This window comes from Choristoneura fumiferana, chromosome Z, assembly GCF_025370935.1.
Source record: "Choristoneura fumiferana chromosome Z, NRCan_CFum_1, whole genome shotgun sequence".
In the NCBI taxonomy this organism is placed as follows: Eukaryota; Metazoa; Arthropoda; class Insecta; order Lepidoptera; family Tortricidae; genus Choristoneura; species Choristoneura fumiferana.
The window spans coordinates 35,183,082-35,203,201 of record NC_133472.1 but is presented as its reverse complement, the minus strand read 5'-3'; the positions used below and the strand labels follow the sequence as shown (position 1 = coordinate 35,203,201).

The following is a 20,120-nucleotide window of genomic DNA, read 5'->3' as shown; positions in this document are numbered from 1 at the left end:
GTAAAATAAAAAATATTTTCTTGACTAACCCCAAAGTGTGGGGTATCGTTGGATAGGTCTTGTAAGCGTCAGAACCCCTGTAGCAATGGAGATATTTGATGTTTAGAAAATACCAAAATTTACTACTTATTTGTTATTATTTGATACCTAACTTAAAATAATTAGTACCTTGACAGACAATAAAAAAAATCGGTCAAGTGCGAGTGCGAGCGACTCGCGCATGAAGGGTTCCGCACCTCCGTACAATGTTTTAAAAACAAATAGTTCAGTAATATTTTTTGTAAAAAAAGTCTAACACAAGCTTTTTTGTTGGCGGTACTTTTTGCCCCTGGTTACCAAAGTAGGTAGTCGTCAAGACGAACCAAATGAGACCAAAATCGATGCGGTCGTGTCGTTTTATTACAGAGTTCCTATGGCCAACATCTAACTTCATCATCAGATCAGCTCTATGTCATAATAATATTGCATTGTTATCGGATTTATACATGCATGCAACATTTCAGCTCAATCGGTTGAAGATATCCACTTCAAATTTAAGTTGAAATATAATTGAACAAACATAATTAGTTACATTACATTATAAGTTAATAAAAACATATCACCAAAATGTAAGCACTAGGTGCAAGTATTTTGAATAAAGAACAATTTTAAATTCTCATCCTCTTTAGCTGTCGCCCTGTCGGAGGCTGAATAGCGCTTTAGAATCTTGCCATGCGCCAAAAAAAAAAAATTTCGCTGAACGCAGTAATTCGGCCGAACGGCGCGTACTTATTATGAACTAGCTGTTGCCCGCGGCTTCGCCCCGTTGTAATTTTCTAAATTTTCTTCCATAAAAACCTTCTCCTTACAATAAAGAACACAACAAAAAAAGAATTAGTAAAATCTGTCCAGCCGTTCCCGAGTTTTGCGCTTAGCAACACATTTTACGATTCATTTTTATTTATATAGATTAGTGAATAAATCTTAACCTGATTTTAAATTTTGACCTTGTCAATAAATATAGTGTTACTTAGTATGAATTATAACGGACATTTTTAAGTGTAAAAAGCATTAAATACAGCGGCTGTGAGTGCTTTATTGAAGTTGGCTTTTGTGAAGTGTGTGTAGGTAGTGTGTGTCGGAGGTTTGTGGATTATAAATTGTTATTTAGTCTTAATGCTGCATAAAAAAATAAACCACGGTCTTAGAGACAATTATTATAATTATCGAAGGTTTTATAAAATAGCACTAATAAAATCGCAAATTAATAAGTAGTTAAACATTCCACATAGGGTCACGGGCGTTGCCCCTAGCAACTGACGGCCGTCATCTTGGCAGCCTAGCAATCAAAAACGGCTGAATGAAACACGTTTCTTCTATGACGACTCCCTTTAATTTGTAACTTTATTTTATTTTAAGTATTGTTGTTGTTGTTGCGGCCACTGTAATACATAATCTGTGAAAATTTCAGGTGCCTAGCTATTACGGCCCAAGAGATAGAGCCCTGTGACAGACGGACAGACAGACAGACAGCATAGTCTCAGTAATAGGGTTCCGTTGGCACCCTTTGGGTACGAAACCCTAAAAAATGAGTATGAAAGTGGTCCAGACATCCTGACGTCAGCATTTAAACTAGGCAGTGCCTGTGTCTTAAATGCCAGTCTCTTCTTTTTTGTGATAAGAATTCTAGAACGAACTATTAAAATGTGAAACAATATCATAGTTTAAATGCAAGTTCGTTGCATATGCACGTATCAGCATTCGAAAATGGTTTCTACGTAGGTAATACTTTCCTTTTTTTTTAGGCATCGACTACAACTCCTTTGCTGGCTGTATCTGGCTGGCTCGGGCGTCCCCGCGCGCTCCAGTAGGGCTACTACGAAACTCGAAACTCGAAGTTCGTGTCGTACCGTCCCTCTCGCTCTCGTATTAAATAGTATAAGTGTCAGAGGGACCGCACGACACGAACTTTGAGTTTCGGGTTTCGTAGTAGCCCTGCTGATCAGCCACCCATTAGCGTTGCGGTACGGTTCGCACTGCTCGGGGGCGAGCGCAACACCTCGCTCAACTGCCTCTTTCTGCTTATTTTCCGTAAATCAACTTTATGAAAAATGAGGCCAAATAAAAGACAATTTGGCCGCTTTCAAGTCTAGGGTGAATGAGCATTTACTAGGCAAGCGTGCTTCATCGTAGGCCATCCTCGCTTTCCATCAGGCGTGATTGTGGCCAAACGCAAGCCTATATTGTATAAAAAAAAAACAATACCAGCATCAAATTATGTATATCGCACTTCAAAGTCCTCGAACCTTTGTCACGTGAGCCAGCTTTTATCTAATTTGTGGGTGCCATCGCCGTTCAATAATGAATTATTGACTACGTGTATTATACAGGGTGTAACATTCATATCGGTCAGTATGGGAAAGTCTGAAACTATAAGACATACGAAGATCTGTTCTTAGGAACCATATCATCGATTTTAATAACAAAAAACTGCATTCATACATTAAAAAAAAAACTTTTATTCAATTCGGGAATCGAACCCGGTCGTTTTGAAAATATAACAATATATTATTTCTTTCTATTTGGATATCGGTAGTGTAGGTCATAAGCAATAAATGTTACTATGAAACGCGTTATCTAGAATGAATAAAATGCATTGTATTTCATATTCCATAATAATATAAGGTTTATTTTTCAAAACGTCCGGGTTCGATTCCCGAGCTGAGTACAAGTTTTCTTTAAATGTATGAATACAGTTTTTCTTGTTACTAAAATCGATGACACGGTTTCTAAGAACAGATCTTCGTATTTCTTATAGTTTCAGACTTTCCCATACTGACCGATATGAATGTTACATCCTGTATATTATGGCACATGGTATGACAAGCATAGCACCTCGACACAAACGCCCATTAACATTAATGCATAATCGAAACATCTACGTTAAAACATCTCTGTTAAGGGTAGAGTGTGTCTAAACACGCCTACCGACCAGCCGCGAGCCAATGGGAGTTGCCTGTTTAGGGGTGACGGTACGCCCCTTATTGTACCCTGCCCACCCACATCGTGTCTCGCCACTAAGGCTCCAACATTCGTAATATTGCACCCCTCTGGACGACATCGATGTGGTAAGTATTTTACTACTTAATTTGAAGAATTGTTCGAAGGAGGCAATTAATTTTTAGCTGTAGGTACCTAAGTACTTTGTTCTTATTAATGAATATAATGGAATATTTATTATAATAATACATACAATATTTAAACAAAAATTAACGTTTTTGCACAAACTGTTTTGGATATTACCTACTGAGTAAGAGTCAACATGCTCAGACAAAATATTATCTGCAATGTCGACACTTAAATTGCTTAATTCATGGTTCTAATCTAAATAATTAAAAATTTAACGTGTTAAAGTTACGTCATTCAAAAAATTACTTACGGCTTATTTTTAACAACAACCGTCGGTGTGCCTGTGTGCCTTCAGAAACCATAATGTAATTTTTCTCTGACTTTTTAAACTGTCCTTAAGCATTTTTCATGTACGTAGGTACCTACCTAATGTAATGGATTTTGCAGGCGAGACGCAAGTTTACCATGATTAGGTAAGTTTATTGCCATTAATTAATCTTATGCAGAATGCGATTGTTTTAAATAATAAGATAATGTCACATGTATTAATGTAATTTATAAAAAAGTCATCAGGAGAAGAAGTAGGTACGCAATTGAAAAGTTTCAACCTCTGTGTCCTGTGACCCTGTGAGTTACGAAAATGTAAGAATAATGTCTGCATAAAATGAAATCAATCCCGCACACCAAACACACGATGGTGGTTTTGATTGAGATTTTTAGATGACAGACATATTTTTATACGATTTTCGTAGGTAACACGGAAAAAAGGGGTTGAAAAGTTTCAGAGTAGAGTCCCAACCACCGAACAGCCTAAAATCTCTACTTACTTATATTAATTTATTGTTTAAAAAACAGTAAGTACATGTATTTATATTACAGTTTCTGCTAAATTTTCCTTTTCTTCGTATGTTAAAGTATTGTGCTTCTTTAAATTCGTGTTGCTTTGCCGAATTTGGGTTCTGTTCTACGTAGGTACGCATGTCGCATACATAATATTAAGGTTCTTTTGGGCACCACAAATTTCGTTTTAAGAGTAAGTAGTTAAATGCCTATTCAATAGGTAAACTTAATAAAAAATATATAAGCTAAACTTTCATTTATGAATTTAGGAAGAATTTAGGAGATGAATTTATGGAAATGGCGAAACGTATTTTTTACTATGAAAAAAATTTAAAAATAATGAAGTAGATGTACTTTCTTAGTAGGTATGTTCTGATAATGAACAATATTGTGCCTGGGAAAAAAGGCCAGAACAACTAATTATAAACTAAAGTAGGTAGGTACCTATTTATATTTTAATAATTCTAATTTTGAATTTGAGAACGTAGTCCTTTTTAGGGTTCCTTACCCAAAGGGTGCCAACGGAACCCTATTACGGAGACTCCGCTGTCTGTCTGTCTGTCCGTCCGTTTGTCACAGGGCGGGCTCTATCTCTTGAGTTATGATAGTGAGACACTTGAAATTTTCACAGATTATGTACCTATTACTGTGGCCGCTATAACAACAAATACTAAAAACAGAATAAAATAAATATTTAAGGGGGGCTCCCATACAACAAACGTGATTGTTTTTCCTTTTTTTGGTTGATACTCGTATAATAACGGCAACAGGTAGACGCTTCAAATATACACAGAATCTTTAGTTGTAATCACTTTAAAAATAAATAATTAAATTTAAATAAAATAAATATCTCCCCTCCCATACAACAAACTTCTTTTTTTTTGCCGTGTTTTTGCTAGGTAATGTCTAATTTTGTATAAGTAGATAATGGTACAGAACGGAACCCTTCCTGCGCGAGTTCGACTCGCACTTGGCCGGTTTTTTTTTATTACGTAGGTACGTCGTCATTTTACCAAGTTTCATAGTTGTAGGATTTTCTAAAGTAGGTAGGTATTTGACCTACAAAGAACCCACTTAAACGTACTTGAAGTTATTGAATAGGTACCTAGCTTGTAATTTAATTATTTATTGCAATTAGTTACTTTGAGCAGGTATTAAATAGTATAAGTGTCAGAGGGACGGCACGACACGAACTTCGATTTTCGAGTTTCGTAGTAGCCCTGCAGAGTATGGCCCTTCTTGCTTCTTTCGGCACAATGTATCGTTTCTTTCTTCCTATTTAGTATATAAGATTATGTTAAGGTTGTCTAATTTTTTTTCTTGTAAGTTATTTTTCTTGTTGTGCCGAATTTTAGCAAATTAATTTATTCTTTCTTTCTTTCTTAAAGAGTAGGTACATTTAGATTTATTTTTTAGTATTGCACTCGAGCTAGACATTTTATGAAACTTGGATATTATGTAGATTAGATGTTGATGCATATTTCAGAAAAAAGGTGAAGTGACTTTAAGCCGAAGTTGTTATACGGTATATTTTTTTTAATTTTTTTTCGCAAAAATATTTGTGCAAAATTGAAAATCGGTCAGTTGCATAGTTTTGGAGAAAAAAATAAAGCAATTTTTGGGTTAATTGGGTGCTGTGACCTTCCTGGGAGCAGTAGAGGGTTAAAATTATGTGCGTAGGCATCGTTTGACTATAGTTTCAGATTCGAAATTTTGGGTGCAATTTTGCAAATTAAATTAACCTTTACGAGTACATTAATTGTTCGTTTATAGATTAATTTTGATTTGACATGACCTGTGCCTAATAACGTACACTTTAACTATACCGGTGTCCTTAGTGTTAGTTTACGGTTACAAAATACGTCTCGATCGCGTTCGCGTTAAAATCTCAATTTGTATGGAAACACGAACAGCGCCTCTAGCGGAACGTTTGCGATGTTCGTGTTTCCATACAACTTGAGATTTTACGCGAACGCGATCGAGACGTATTTTGTAACCGAAAACTTACACTAGGGTTACGGGTGTGTCCTGTAATACGAGCAAAAAATTAAAACATAGATCTTCCTCGTCAAACTGAACAACATTAGTTCAGCAACTTTTAAAAATAATGGAATATTTGATTTTTCCTTTTTTCATACAAATTAAATACATGCCATCAATGTACGCCATCCTAGAACACAACTGACGTCGCCTGTCACGCTACAATTAAAAAGTGGCAACACTGAAGTGCCATCCCTTTCAAACCCTGTCAAACCAAAAAGGGAGGACACTATACAGTGTTGCCACTTTTTAATTTCTACTCTTTTTTGATAGACTATATTGGTTTGAATTTTTTTTAAGTCATGATGGTAGCAAGTATGTATATCAAATTTATAAGGAAAAGTATAACGGTTAAGTTTGCTTGAGAATTATTAGTAGTTTTCCTCCTGAGGCCCGACGTAAAATATCTGTTTTCACAATTTGAAAGTAAAGTTGTTTTTTTTTATGTCCTCAAGTGAGGACCAGGGGATCCAGGAGGGAGTGAATAGCAGCCTAAGGTAAGATATACCTAAACTTGGAAGATTTCGTACACAATACAAAATCCTTAGAAAAATATTACTTGATTTTTCCGTAACGGCTACGGAACCCTATCTTCGGCCCGACGAAGAAATTCGACGACTCCCGAGCGACATTAACATTCTGGTTAATAGATTCCATTGAAATTGAATATTACGAGATGTACTTATTCAAAGTTTCAAAAATATGTTGGTACAGTCACCAGCATTAATATCTGCCACAGCGGAGCGTGCAAAAATATCTGACACGTCCTTCCGGCCCTAGAAATAGAGTCGTATCAGATAATTATGCACGCTTGTTGTGTCAGATATTGGTGCTAGTGACTGTACCACAGACTCTTTTTCCGACGCAATAAGACCGTAGTAACAAATTTTTGAGTTGTTCGAATAGATACTTATTTTTGCACTTGACTGTACATATTTAATAAATTGCCTCTAGATTTGCAACATTTTCCGTTTATTAAGTTCCTAAATAGATAAATTGTTATGCAAAGGTTCAGTATATGATGTAAAAATGTTCCTTTCAAATAATTTAAATATATTTTTTTTGCATGCTAGTTAGTACCTATTTGTTAACGTAATAAATAAACCTTATAGCAGAATAAGTTTCAAGCAGTAAACTATAGTATTTAATCAACAATATTTTAACCCAAAGACGGCAAATCCAAAAGGAAAGGCAATTGACTGTACCTACTCGTATTATATTCTGGGCAAATAAAGAAGTTTGAAGATGTATGGATTTGATTCTGGAACAAATTACTACAGTAGTTACCACTTATTAAATCCCGGGGTTGTTTGTGTTTACATTGCGCTTCACACTTCGGCTTGCGGCCAGGGGTCGGGGTTCAGATCCAAATGTCATAGAGGTACATTCGCCCTTTGACTTTAGGGGACACGCAATCCGTGCCCTTCCAATAATAATAGGTAACAGCATTTTAATAATTCCCGCAATATGTCTGCCTTACATGAGCCATACTTTGCACTTAACGAACCGTGAAGTTTAATAATTACTTATTTTCAATACCTAGACTCTATACTTGTGTACAAACAGGTTGTACATATCAAGAAAGAATAATATAAGAATAAAAACCGGCCAAGAGCGTGTCGGATATACCCAAGATCGGGTTCCGTAGCCATTACGAAAAAATCAAGTAGGTAATATTTTTCTAAGGATTTTGTATTGTGTTACGGCATTTTCCAAATTTAGGTATATTATATACCTTAGGCTGCTATTTACTCTTAACTTGGAAGATTCCGTACACAATACGAAATCCTTAGTAAAATATTAAGTAGGTACTTGATTTTTTCGTAATGGCTACGGAACCCTATCTTGAGCATGTCCGACACGTTCTTAGCCAGTTTTTAAACCATATCAGCGCCTGGCGTTTTTAGCTAACATGGCATTTCTATTCCTCTTAGTTATTTAGTTCTGTCCTGCACTGTTATTCCCCGCCCGCCCGACACACGTTGCATGAATAGATAATTATTTCGACTGATACCAGCGTCACATACGGCGTAATTGTGACCCGGACGTCACGCTACGGTTACAAAAACATGTCAGCATTTTGCTGACAATTAGTTACCTAACGATACCGATTGCGATTATCGTACTAAATACTAGCGCGTGTGCGGCGCACGCCACTTGGTATTTCGAAAACCATTACCTGATAAATACCTATGGTTAGATAATGTTATTGTTGACTGGAGGCTCTTGTAGCTTTTGTTACGATAATACACCGTCTTTTCTTTATATCCGTTAACTTCGGCAGACGATTCAGTTCATTGATATGAACTACCTGATAATTGAACTTTTTCGCGGAACAGAAAAAAATTTTTTTTTCGTAAATTGAAAACTTTTCTTGCATATACTTAGTAGCTTCACATTTATTGTTTTTGTTGTTGTTTCTTTAAAAAAATATGGCTCTGTCCATTGGAGGACAATTTTGCCAGTGTCTAGTAGGTTTTGCCGTTGTACGGTAAAAAAATTCTAGAAAACGAAATATGAGAGGTAATGGTGGATGAACGATGACAGCGCGAAAAATCTATTTATTGTTAATTGTTGAATTGTAAAATAAACAAACTTGACTAGTGACATTGACGACTGACGTGACGCATCACCAACACATCACATAAGAGAGGCGTCAAAAAAATCCACACATTTAACTTTCTTTTACCGTACCTTTTTTTTACCGTACAACGGCAAAACCTACTAGACACTGGCAAAATTGTCCTCCAATGGACAGAGCCATATTTTTTTAAAGAAACAAAAACAACAACTTTCTTTTGCTAAATATGTGTGAATTAAAGACAGATTACTAATGTTCTTTGAAAAAAAAAAACATAAATTAAGGACCTTTATGCTGTTTTACTGCTAATAATGAATATCTTAAATCTTGATTATTTTTTAAACAGTAAGAGTTAGGTCATTGTGTCTTGGAGAAATTAACTTCATTTGATCTGTAGATTGTCCCCTTGGGGCCCTAGCCCACGGGGACTTTTTGAAGCGATAGGTATACGCGCTACAGCATCGCGACTGTATCGATGCAAACGCGCGACGGTTTTGGACGACATCGTGGAGAGAACGGAGGGAAGGTGAAGCATTTTGCATCGCGACTGAATCGTGGTTATGTGAGCGAGGGTACACAGCTAGCGACCGCATCGCGACTGTATCTATGCGAACGCGCGACAGCATCGCTACTGCATCGCTACAAAAAGTCGAGCGGCCTTAAAGTTAACGTATGTAGTAGTAGCGTGTTTTCATAAAGTCGCTGAACTAATGTTGTTCCGTTTGAGGAGTATGATCTATGTTTCAATTATTTGCTTATATTACAGGCCACACTCGGTATGTACAGTCGAACAAACTTATTCATGTACAGTCAAGAAAACTGAATCACGTACCAGGGTGGAATCTTTCAAAATCTATTTCGTTATGATTTCTAATCTGCGAGGGCTTTAGGCGTTAGGCTGACTATACGGACCTATTAAAAAAAATCCGGGCAAAAATATACGCACGGACAGTTCCGTACAAATTTGTAGGTAAATATTCAGTGTTATTAGGGTCTCCTACCCCTCTCGTCTCCTAAACAAAACTTACGCAATGTGAAGTAATTTTAGATGGTTACAGACTAACATTACCGTACCGTTCAGAAGGTGCAACTTTTTTATACCTAATACACGGCTGGCACTTAAAACATGTGAACTCAGACCAGAATCTGTTATGATTGCATCTGAATCTTCAAAATACCGATGTGACTGATGAAAACTAGACTTCGGTTAAACACGCTCATTCTGCCGTCAGTTCATTCCATCATTCTGATCTGAATGACGACAGAATTAAGGCGTAACCCTTTCAGACTGACGGTCTGATGGCCCAGCGACTGGTGAAAATCTGTATTAAATTAATAATAATCCGTTTTGACTGACAGAAAATCAGATGGACTGAACTGACGCCATGGAGTGAGCGTGTAAGTCGTATAACCGAAGTCATATAGACAAATCAGTTTTATAAAATGAAAATGACTTACAAACGTTAACTTTTGAAGCACATGACCGCGGTGCCGCGAGTAATTTGTAGATAATGGCTTAGGTAAGTTCCCCCAGGAGCTTCGTGGGAACCTTGCCAGGCGTTCCGTAACAATCGACCTCCACTTCTATGATGAAAGCACGGGCATATCCGTTACGCCTTGAAACAACAGTGCTTTTTTTACACGTTAGGTTGTATTTCCATCCAAGCAAAAAAATAGAAATTGCTGTTTACGATTCAGCATAGGTAGTCCTTCTTGGTGCCTGCTTGTCAATTGGGTAGGTACCTACCTAGTTTCCTGGCTAATAAAAATCCAATTTAATCGTCAGTTAAATTATCAAAAGGTTGTGGACACGTTATTTTTATTTTGTAAAAATGACAGTGTCGCCACAGTACAGATTTCTGTACTGTGTCGCACAGCGTATGTCACATAGAACTTCATAATTTTTATGACAAATGGCAAAAAAGGAACCCTTATAATTTCGCCATATCTGTCTGTCTGGCTGTCCGTCCGCGGCTTTACTCAAAGACTATGTGTTAGAAAGCTGTAATTTTGCACGCAAATTAGGTATGTAGCAACTATGCCGACAAGATGATAAAAATAACGTTTTTTTTGTGTAGGTACCTCCCATAGACGTAATGTGGGGGTGATTTTTTATGCTCCTTTAACGCTGTAGTGTGGGGTACCGTTGGATAGGTATTTTAAAATAATTCTGGATATAATTTTTCGAGACTGTGATTTATTTGCGAGATATTCAACTTGAAATTGCAAATTTTCATTATCGCACGTCCTCAATGTTGGTTTGAAAAGTTTGAAGAAAAATTATTATGGTAGTTAAGAAGGTAAATTAAATTTACAAGGAAAACTTAGACCTGCAAAAAATATCGTGCATGTTGCAATAGGTATATTGCGAGGCCGTGATCAAATCGAGCGACGCAATGTCTAGTGAATAACTTGCACGATTTTTCTTGTAGGTATTTAGTCTGCTTAAAAGTGCAAAGAATACAAACACGTGCGGAAATTTAGCTATTAAACCCTCGTTTGTCGCACATTCGACATACCTAAGTGCTTTTTAATATTTTACTACGGGCATGATGTCGCGACTGGCTTATTTGAATAATCAATCGACTATCAATACCGTCCCGCATGACGCTGTGACGAGGCAGTATCTTTACAAACTTATCCTTTCTTTGCTATATCATCGCGTTTCGCGGATAATGTGATTGAGCTATTGTGGTGAAAATGAGGCGTTAGATATGCGCATAAAATTGACTGAAATAATACTGTTGTAAATTAAGCTGTACTCGTGCTCTGTCGTGTATAGCGCTAGTTATTTTCTGAGTAGTTTCAGATTCTTTATTGCACCTCATACGCACAAAATTATTATTATCAATCAGCTTCCACCTTAGCATAGTAGTGCTTGCAGCGTCGACATTGTACTACTGGGCCCAATTGCAGAATAAAGTACAAGCTACTAGTGCCAATTAGTAAATTTCCGTACAAAATTGCTTATACTATTTAACTTGTAGGTACTTTATTATGCAACTTGGCCCTGATTGTGTTTTTGTGTCTGCCGCGAAGAGACTAAAAATTGAATAGGTAGTGCTAGCGGTACGCCAAAAAAAGCTGCAAATGGTGTTAAAAGCATGAAAATCGGAACGATTGATCTTTAGGCCATACATAATTATACTTCTACTTCACCTACATACCTACGAGTACTTATATATTACACTCCAATCACTCCTGCTGTCTCGTGCTGAGGCACCGACTTCAGACTGGTAGAATTTTTTTTTCATGTTTTTTGTAGTCTGTTCAATGTTTTGTTATATTTTGTTTTCCATGATTTTTAGTGTAAATAAGTTAAGATATAATAGTTTTATGTCAACTGCTCGACACCTTTTACGAAAGATTGCTTTATCTGGTGTAGAGACGTTCATTATTGAGGAGTCCTGGTGCTTCACCACTCGTTCCATTTTACCATATGCATTACGAGCATAAATTGCTTAGCAACTGTGTTAAAGTAGGTAATTGAAATTCAACCCGTGAAGTAGGTACTTGTTATTGAGTAGTAGCTCTCTGTTGGTCAAATGTGGTCTTCATCATCAGTTCCACTTCACCAAATTATCATTTCCTAGAGCAAATGGACGAGTTACTGCTAAATATATCCAAATTACCATAGGTGTCCCTACAATATTTTAAGAGTTCCATCGATTTCCTTCAGTCGGATCCAATCATTAGATCCTGATTTGGTGCTTATGGGACCTTATTGAAGGCATTCCTATACGAGAAAGAAAAAAAAATTTCAAATCGGTTCATAAATGACGGAGTTCTGAGGTAACAAACATAAAAAAACAACCGAATACACAGCCGTCCTTATTATTGGCGAGTTGCTTTCTTGATTTCCACTGCCGTTGCAAATAAAAATGTTATTCACCAGGTGGCTATAGGCCTGTTCCCAGCATTTGGACGTTTTAAGCTGAAGAGGCGCGATGGAGAGCTGCAGCAAGCCCGAGGCCCTGTGCCGTGTCTGCGGCGACAAAGCTTCAGGGAAACACTACGGGGTGCCCTCCTGCGACGGCTGCAGAGGGTTCTTCAAGAGGAGTATAAGACGGTTATTACCATTATACGTATCTTTATAACACAATCTTTAAGCCCGGTTTAGATCAGCTAGAAAAATCGTGCAAACTGAACATTGCGATGCGAGGCCGTAAAGCTAATGAGTTTGAAGCGGTCAATCAAGTGCTGCAATGTAGGTATTGGTAAAGCAAGCTAAGATATAAAAATCGCAGGTTTGCCAAACAGAAATAGGCTTGCGTTTGACCACAATCACGCCTGATAGTAAACAAAGATGTGAACTAAGATGAAGCACGCTTGTCTAATAAATGCTCATTCACCCTAGATTCGTTTATCTCAATAATTTGTTTTTTCTCCACTCTCCAACTCTTCAATCCTCTTTTGTAACCTATGTTAGCGCTCGTGCCTAAAATACCACGTTCCCAGAATACTACATTTTTCAAAATACTAGATACATTACCTATTTACCACATTTCTGGCTTACAAGATTCTCGTTGCACCATATTACAAAATCCAAAATTACATACTCAAGGAAGTAATTTTTTTGGTGGAATGTCTTATTTTGGACATCTGGGCCCTATTACTCGAAAGATCCTGTTGTGTAACCTAAGTGTTACCGTACCATTAGTTAATTTGATTTATGTTTTGTAATTTAGTAATTTAGACTACGTGTGCAAGGAAAACGGCCGCTGCGTGGTAGACGTGACACGACGGAACCAGTGCCAGGCCTGCCGCTTCTCCAAATGCCTGCGCGTGAATATGAAGAAAGACGGTAAGTTAGACATTGCATCACAACAAGAAAATACTTGTTCACTGCCCAACAAGCAAAAAGTACACAAACAATGCCATCAGACTACATACATCGTAATATTTATAGGCTTAAAAGCCTGAATTTGGAAAAAAAATCAAGGGTATTAGTTTAGTATCATTGCTAATATGCTTAAGTATACCTAATTTAATGACACTGATAATCATGTCAAAATTAATTTAAGCGAATTTAGGCTCATATCGCCCTATAACTAAAGTACCTACCTATCTTAGAAACATGTGCAGGATTATATTAGTTTAACGCTAGAATCTTTTAAGCTGCAGTGAACATCATGTGAACATACATCATTCTCAGTCATTCTTATTCTTTCCTGTGTTTTTTATGTACCTACAATAAAGAGTTTTACAATATAATACATAATAATGGCTTTTTAGCTAAATAGGTGGCCCGCATTCTTAACTCGTTTAACATTTTTATTATTCATGTCATATTAGTTTTATGTTAACTTGCGGCGCGGTCTCTGATAAGTAGTGACTTATCAGAGGCCCTATTTCCCAGGCCGACGACATTCATTTACCTATATCGATTCAGGGATTCAATAGAGCCACATTCGACATTCCACACAACACAAACTAAAATACCGGGTGTGGCCTGTATCCTTAGTGTAAGTTTTCGGTTACAAAATACGTCTCGATCACGTTCGCGTTAAAATCTCAATTTGTATGGAAACACGAACAGCGCAAACGTTCCGCTAGAGGCCCTGTCCGTGTTTCCTTCCATACAAATTGAGATTTTAACGCAAACGCGATCGAGACGTATTTTGTAACCGGAAACTTACACACTGGGCAAATAATTAAAACATAGATCATACTCGTCAAACTGAACAACATTAGTTCAACGACTTTTAAAAATAATTAGTTTTTCATTTTTATTACACTTTAAAGTTTATTCGAAGAAGCAATGTAGGTAAAGCAAAATGTTTATTATTTGTAGCGTGACAGGCGACGTCAGTTGGGTTCTAGGATGGCGTACATTGAATTTACGATTAAGTTTGTTAGAAAAAAAAACAAAAGTTAAGTTTTGATTTTAATTAAGTGGGTCCATGATGATCCAATTACCAGTGATCTATACCGGGTGTCGCCTGTAATACGAAAAAATAATTAAAACATAGATCGTAGGTACTCGTCAAACTAAACAACATTAATTCAGCGACTTTTAAAAATAATTGAGTCTTTAGATTTTCCTTTTTTCTTGCAAATTAAATACTGTAATCAATGTACGCCATTCTTGAACACAAGTGACGTCGCCTGTCACGCTACAAACATCAAGCATTTTGCTTTACATTGGTTCTTCGAATAAACTTTACAGTGTAATAAAAATTAAAAAAACTTACTATTAATTTTAAAAGTCGCTGACATAATGTTGTTAATTTTGACAAGTATGATCTATGTATTAATTATTTGCTCATATTACAGGCCACACCCGGTATAGCCCCTGTTTTTAGGGTTACGTAGTCAACTAGGAACCCTTATAGTTTCGCCATGTCTGTCCGTCTGTCTGTCCACGGGTAAGCTCAGAGACCATTAGTACTAGAAAGCTGTAATTTGGCATGAATATACAATATATACATATCAGTCACGCCGACAAAGTGGTACTTACAATAAAAAAGTAAAAAAAATATTTAAGGTACATAACCTCCTATAGACGTAAAGGGGGGTGATTTTTTTTCTCGACTAACCCTATATTGTGTGGTATCGTTCGTATGATAGGTCTTTTAAAACCATTGGGGGGTTGCTAAGACAATTTTTCTATTCAGTGATCTGTTTGCGAAATATTCAACTTTAAAGTTCACATTTTCATTGAAATCCAGCGTCCCCCCCCCCCTCTAAAATCTAAACCGGTGGGTGGAAAAATTTGGAAAAATTCAGGATAGTAGTAAATATATCAAACTTTCAAGGAAAACTATAACGGCTAAGTTTGCCTGAGAATTATTAGTAGTTTAAGAGTAAATAGCAGCCTAAGGTATAAAATATATACCTAAACTTGGAAGATTCCGTATAAAATACGAAATCCTTAGAAAAACATTACTTAATTTTTTCGCTCTTGTTTAATATTATCACCGGTTCTGGGACGGTTCTGTAGACCAATTTCTACAGTGTCCCCACACACACACACACACACACTCTGACACTGGACACTGTACAAATTTGCCTAATGTAACCCAGAATTGACCCCAGACCAGACAGGCGAAAGCGTCGTAACTACATATATATTTCATAACCGATAATATAGGTACACGGGCATCTCCGCGCACTACGAAAGGAAATTGAACGGCAATCAATAGTGAACATGGCCGAGCACTTGTCTCAATAAAGTATTTATCCAGCGGCGCCTCCGTAGCATGTCTTTTCCATTAGGAAGCATTCAAGTATTTGCGGTACACGAGTGACGATAAGTGGCGAGAGGAAAAAACGCGAGGGCATTTTTACTCTTACAAGCGTAGCGTGGTGACGATCCTTTCCGTGCCGAATGCTCAATCAATTCTGCATGTAGGTAACTGAGCGAGTGACTTAGTGGCACTTAAATATCCTCCTGAATCCTACCTTTTTTTTAGTACTCAAGACCAATGGGTCACTAGTTTTTTTTTATTTTAGATAGTATATCTATACATATTCTTTAAATTATTTATTTAATAAACAATTTGTGATTTATAATTTAAAAAGTATATTCGGCGGCCGTTAATCTTACAATTAGTGTTCATTTGTTCTTTGTAGAGTATGCGAGGACTCACGAGGATCGATATATAGTAGAATGTCCAACAAGGGACTAAAACAAGCCATAATGACACGAGATGTTTAGCCACCCGAGCAGAGCCAGGGTGGCTATAGTTCGAGTGGCATTATGGTTGTTTAGTCTCGCGTTAAACACTACTTTTCACTTAGAATGCGAGAAAAAAAACAATGTTCTGTTCAAAATTACAATATTACTTTTTAAAAACATACGCTCGAACTAATGGACAGGTCATCTGTTCAAAATTAAAATAGCAAAAAAATTGTCGCGCGGTTTTTTCTTTTCTTTTGTTGTTTATGAAGTCATACTTTAAAAGCTTGCATATTTAGCCAACAGTTTCAAAATTGAAAACTATTTTAAAACTAATTGGACTATGCATAATAAAATGAATTAATCCTTAATATAATTGAATAGATTAATATTCGTAATCATTAATTATGTTTCACGAAATTAAATCGTGTTTTTTTTTTAATATATTTGGACAGTTGTCATATTGGGGTTATTTCTACGCCCTAAAACTCCTCCATTCACAAACACCGTGTTGGCTGTTTAGGGGTTTCCAACGTAAATTAAAAAAAAATACTTTAATCCCTATAGAATAAAAAGGAGCTTTAGTCCCGATATACAAAGACTATAGTAACATTTTAAGAGCATGAGAAGTAAGAAGTACTTATCTGTTTATTTTGCTTCTTAATAATTTGTATAGGTAAGCAATTAAAGTGCAATACTCACCTTACTTAGATTAAAAAAATATGCAAACGCTTCATAAGGCTGCGTTTCCACCAGAGATGTGCAAGTATGTGTTGCGATTGCGAGCTCAGGATGCGAGGAATGGGTTTTTCATGAACCAATAGAAACGCTGCTTTTACCTAACCTCGCACAGCACCGCTCTGGAGGAAACAGCTGACCGGAGCAAGGCGATATAATGAAGCGTTCCTATTGGTACTTACATGTAAAACGCATTCCTCGCAACACTCGCAAATCTCTGGTTAAAAACAGCCTAAATGTCCCAAACGAACCACTTAGGTGTTTGAGACCTACGCCATATTTGCTATTTTAAAGAAAATCATAAACAAGCAATCAATTCAGAAATTGTAAATAAATATTGTACGAGGGATGATTTCTCGCATAAAAAATAACGTGTTTCACAAATACTTAGCGCAAATCTTGACCTATTCGAGGGTCGCCAAATGTTTGTCGAGGAACTGTCGCCCGCAGCCGGCATTCGCGCCATATTTATTTACATATCAAATTGATTGCTCCCCGAGCGACCCTATCGCTTTTCTAGCCGACACTTTCTAACTTTTCTTCCCTAATGTGATATTGTTTGCCAACCACTTGTAGTACTTATTATGTGTTTGCTTAGGTGTTAATAACTTTGCTGCTATCCGGCGTTAAGTTCTTTAGAATCTACAGGCATATGGACTTAAATTTGTTTGCGAGATGTCTCATGTTTCGTAATATGACTAGTTAATTCAAAACTCCTTCCATCTTCTTTACTTTCACTAGAAAGAAACCTATCAAATATAATATTACTAGCTTTTGCCCAGGGCTTCGCCCGCGTGGAATTCGGTTATCGTGTGCTGTTCCCTCGGGAACTGTGCATTTTCCCGGGATAAAAAGTACCCTATGTCACTCTCTGGCCCATAAACTATCTTTGTGCCAAAAATCACGTCGATCCGTCGCTCCGTTTCGACGTGAAAGACGGACAAACATACACACAAACATACAAACACACACACTTTCGCATTTATAATATTAAGTATAGATTTGACGTACGTACTTTATATTTTTTCGTATCTTAAATGCTGACGTCTTGAGGTGATCATAGATCACACTAAATAGTTACATTACTTGTAGGTACTTTCCTATTATCTAATGCCTTGTATTTAATGAGTTTATATTAATATATTGTTGGCGCTGCAGCGGTACAGCACGAGCGAGCACCCCGGCCTGCTGTGGCAGCGCACCACCAACTGACCTTACAAAAACTCGGATACAACTTCACGCGTCAACAAAACTTCTTTCCCACCGCCCCCCTAGCCTTCTCCACCTTACCGCAGTTAAACACCTACAGTACTCTAGCCACCACCCCACCCGACATACCTATGCCCACCTTCCTAGAAACCTCCTTTCAAGATTTCCCAAGGCTTCCTGAAACGATACCGTCAGAACTTCCGCAATTGAATCCACTTTTCGGCACTCAAGTCGGCTCGCTGAGCCCTCTAAATCCATTCAAGATACCGCTCTTTCCCACCCAGTTCCATTACCCCATGCCACACAGTGGATACTTCCCGGCAAATATTTTCTATCCCCCACTTATTTCGACCGAAAGCCCTACTACGCCCGCTGAGCAACCCAATAGTGAGTTTATTATCCTATATTATTCAAATGTTTTTTTTAGATCTAATTATATAATTTTTGTGCCTACTAACTACTTATTCCACCTGACTTCCCGTTGTAGAAGCGTTAGAAAAGACCATGGATTCGCCCAAATTTAGATCAACTGTGTCAACTCGTACAGCAGAGAAACCTGATTCACAACTGCCGGAAAAAATTAAAGAAGATGAAGTGTCAAGTTCCGAAGAAGCATTCAAATCGAATCGGTGCTTAGATAATGTCACAAAAGAAGGTAAGACTTGCAAGTATCTTTAATATTTTATCACTCAAAACACGTTTGACAAATGGAAAACTTCCCCAGCCATCTTATCTTCTACTTACGTTCCTAGACGTCGACTAATCAACATATCGCAACATATATGTCACGAGCAGTCACGAGATCTTGTAGAGCAGGCGCCAAGGGAAGTTGCGTATGCTAAATTAGGGCCCGCATTCTGTGAATAGTTTAGAACTCAGAAAAGCTTGCAAATTATGATTCTGAATGTTTCCAGGAGAACCGGTGGTCCATTTTTTTATACCCCTTAAAATATCATGTAAATGGACTGGAAAAGAATGCTTTTGGAACATTTTAATAACTAATTTCGTAATAACATTCATTTTTTACAAGCTTTTATCGAGTCACTTGATAACTTTTATTATAAATTGATAACTTTTATTTAATAATAAGAAAAAAGGATTTCATTAAAAAAATATTTTTACTACAAGCTTTTTTTGCTGACTGTACTTTTTGTTGATTGTACTTTTATCGTCATCTAAACAACATTTCCGTGCCAAATTTCAAGTCGATGCCATTAACCTTTGAAGAGTTCCGTCCTTCAGAGACGATCCTAATTGGACCGCCAGGATGTCACTATCCGATTATTGTATTGTCATCAGATGTACATAAGTATGCCAAATTTCAAGTCAATCCGGCTACTGGAAGTAGGTCAAATTCAACTTGCAAGATTTGACCCGCACATTTATACATAGACATACATACATACATTGAAAGTTAAATAAAAGCTTGTATCATCATCATTCCATTTTTTCAGTCCATTCCTGTCTTCCAGTTCAGTCTTATGGGTTCAGGCTGTGGTTCAGGTATAAAAAAAATGGACCACGAAACATTCAGAATCATAATTTGCAAGCTTTTCTAAGTTCAAAACTATTCACAGAATGCGGTAATCTAATTTTGCATACACAACTCCCTCCAGAACCCGCTCTGTTGATTCGATAATTCGGTTCATTTAACGTACACTTATACGCGACTATATTGTACAATATGAAACATGCACCAAATAAATTGCGTAATCATATTTTTTGTTATGAATAAGTATTTTCCCGGCTTTTACTATTATAAATATTATCTATTAAATCAATTATTGTTTTAAACAGGCACAAGAACACGGGTGCCCGTGTGCTCCCCGACTAACTGCGACCCTCCAGTCATACACGTGGTGTCAAAAATGGCAGAAAGCCGCATAGCCTTGGACACCAGTGGAAACAAAAGCGTCACAGTGGAGTATATTATTAGAGATCCAGAGAAAAGCGCACGACAAGAGAATAGAAGTATGCAAAGTA

At 37.0% G+C, this 20,120-nt stretch overlaps 1 protein-coding gene across 1 annotated transcript in view; it reads left to right on the top strand.

The window, feature by feature from the left end:
* Positions 1–3,091: 3,091 nt before the first annotated feature.
* Positions 3,092–20,120, top strand: part of LOC141435768 (nuclear receptor subfamily 2 group C member 2-like) — a gene marked incomplete in the record, with an annotated part of 21,409 nt that continues 4,380 nt past the window's right edge. Inside the window, 8 exon segments of the mRNA XM_074098583.1 lie at positions 3,092–3,107; positions 3,527–3,581; positions 6,444–6,485; positions 12,465–12,638; positions 13,258–13,373; positions 18,087–18,524; positions 18,625–18,792; positions 19,935–20,120. Of these exon segments, the coding sequence (XP_073954684.1) occupies positions 12,517–12,638; positions 13,258–13,373; positions 18,087–18,524; positions 18,625–18,792; positions 19,935–20,120 (1,030 nt within the window).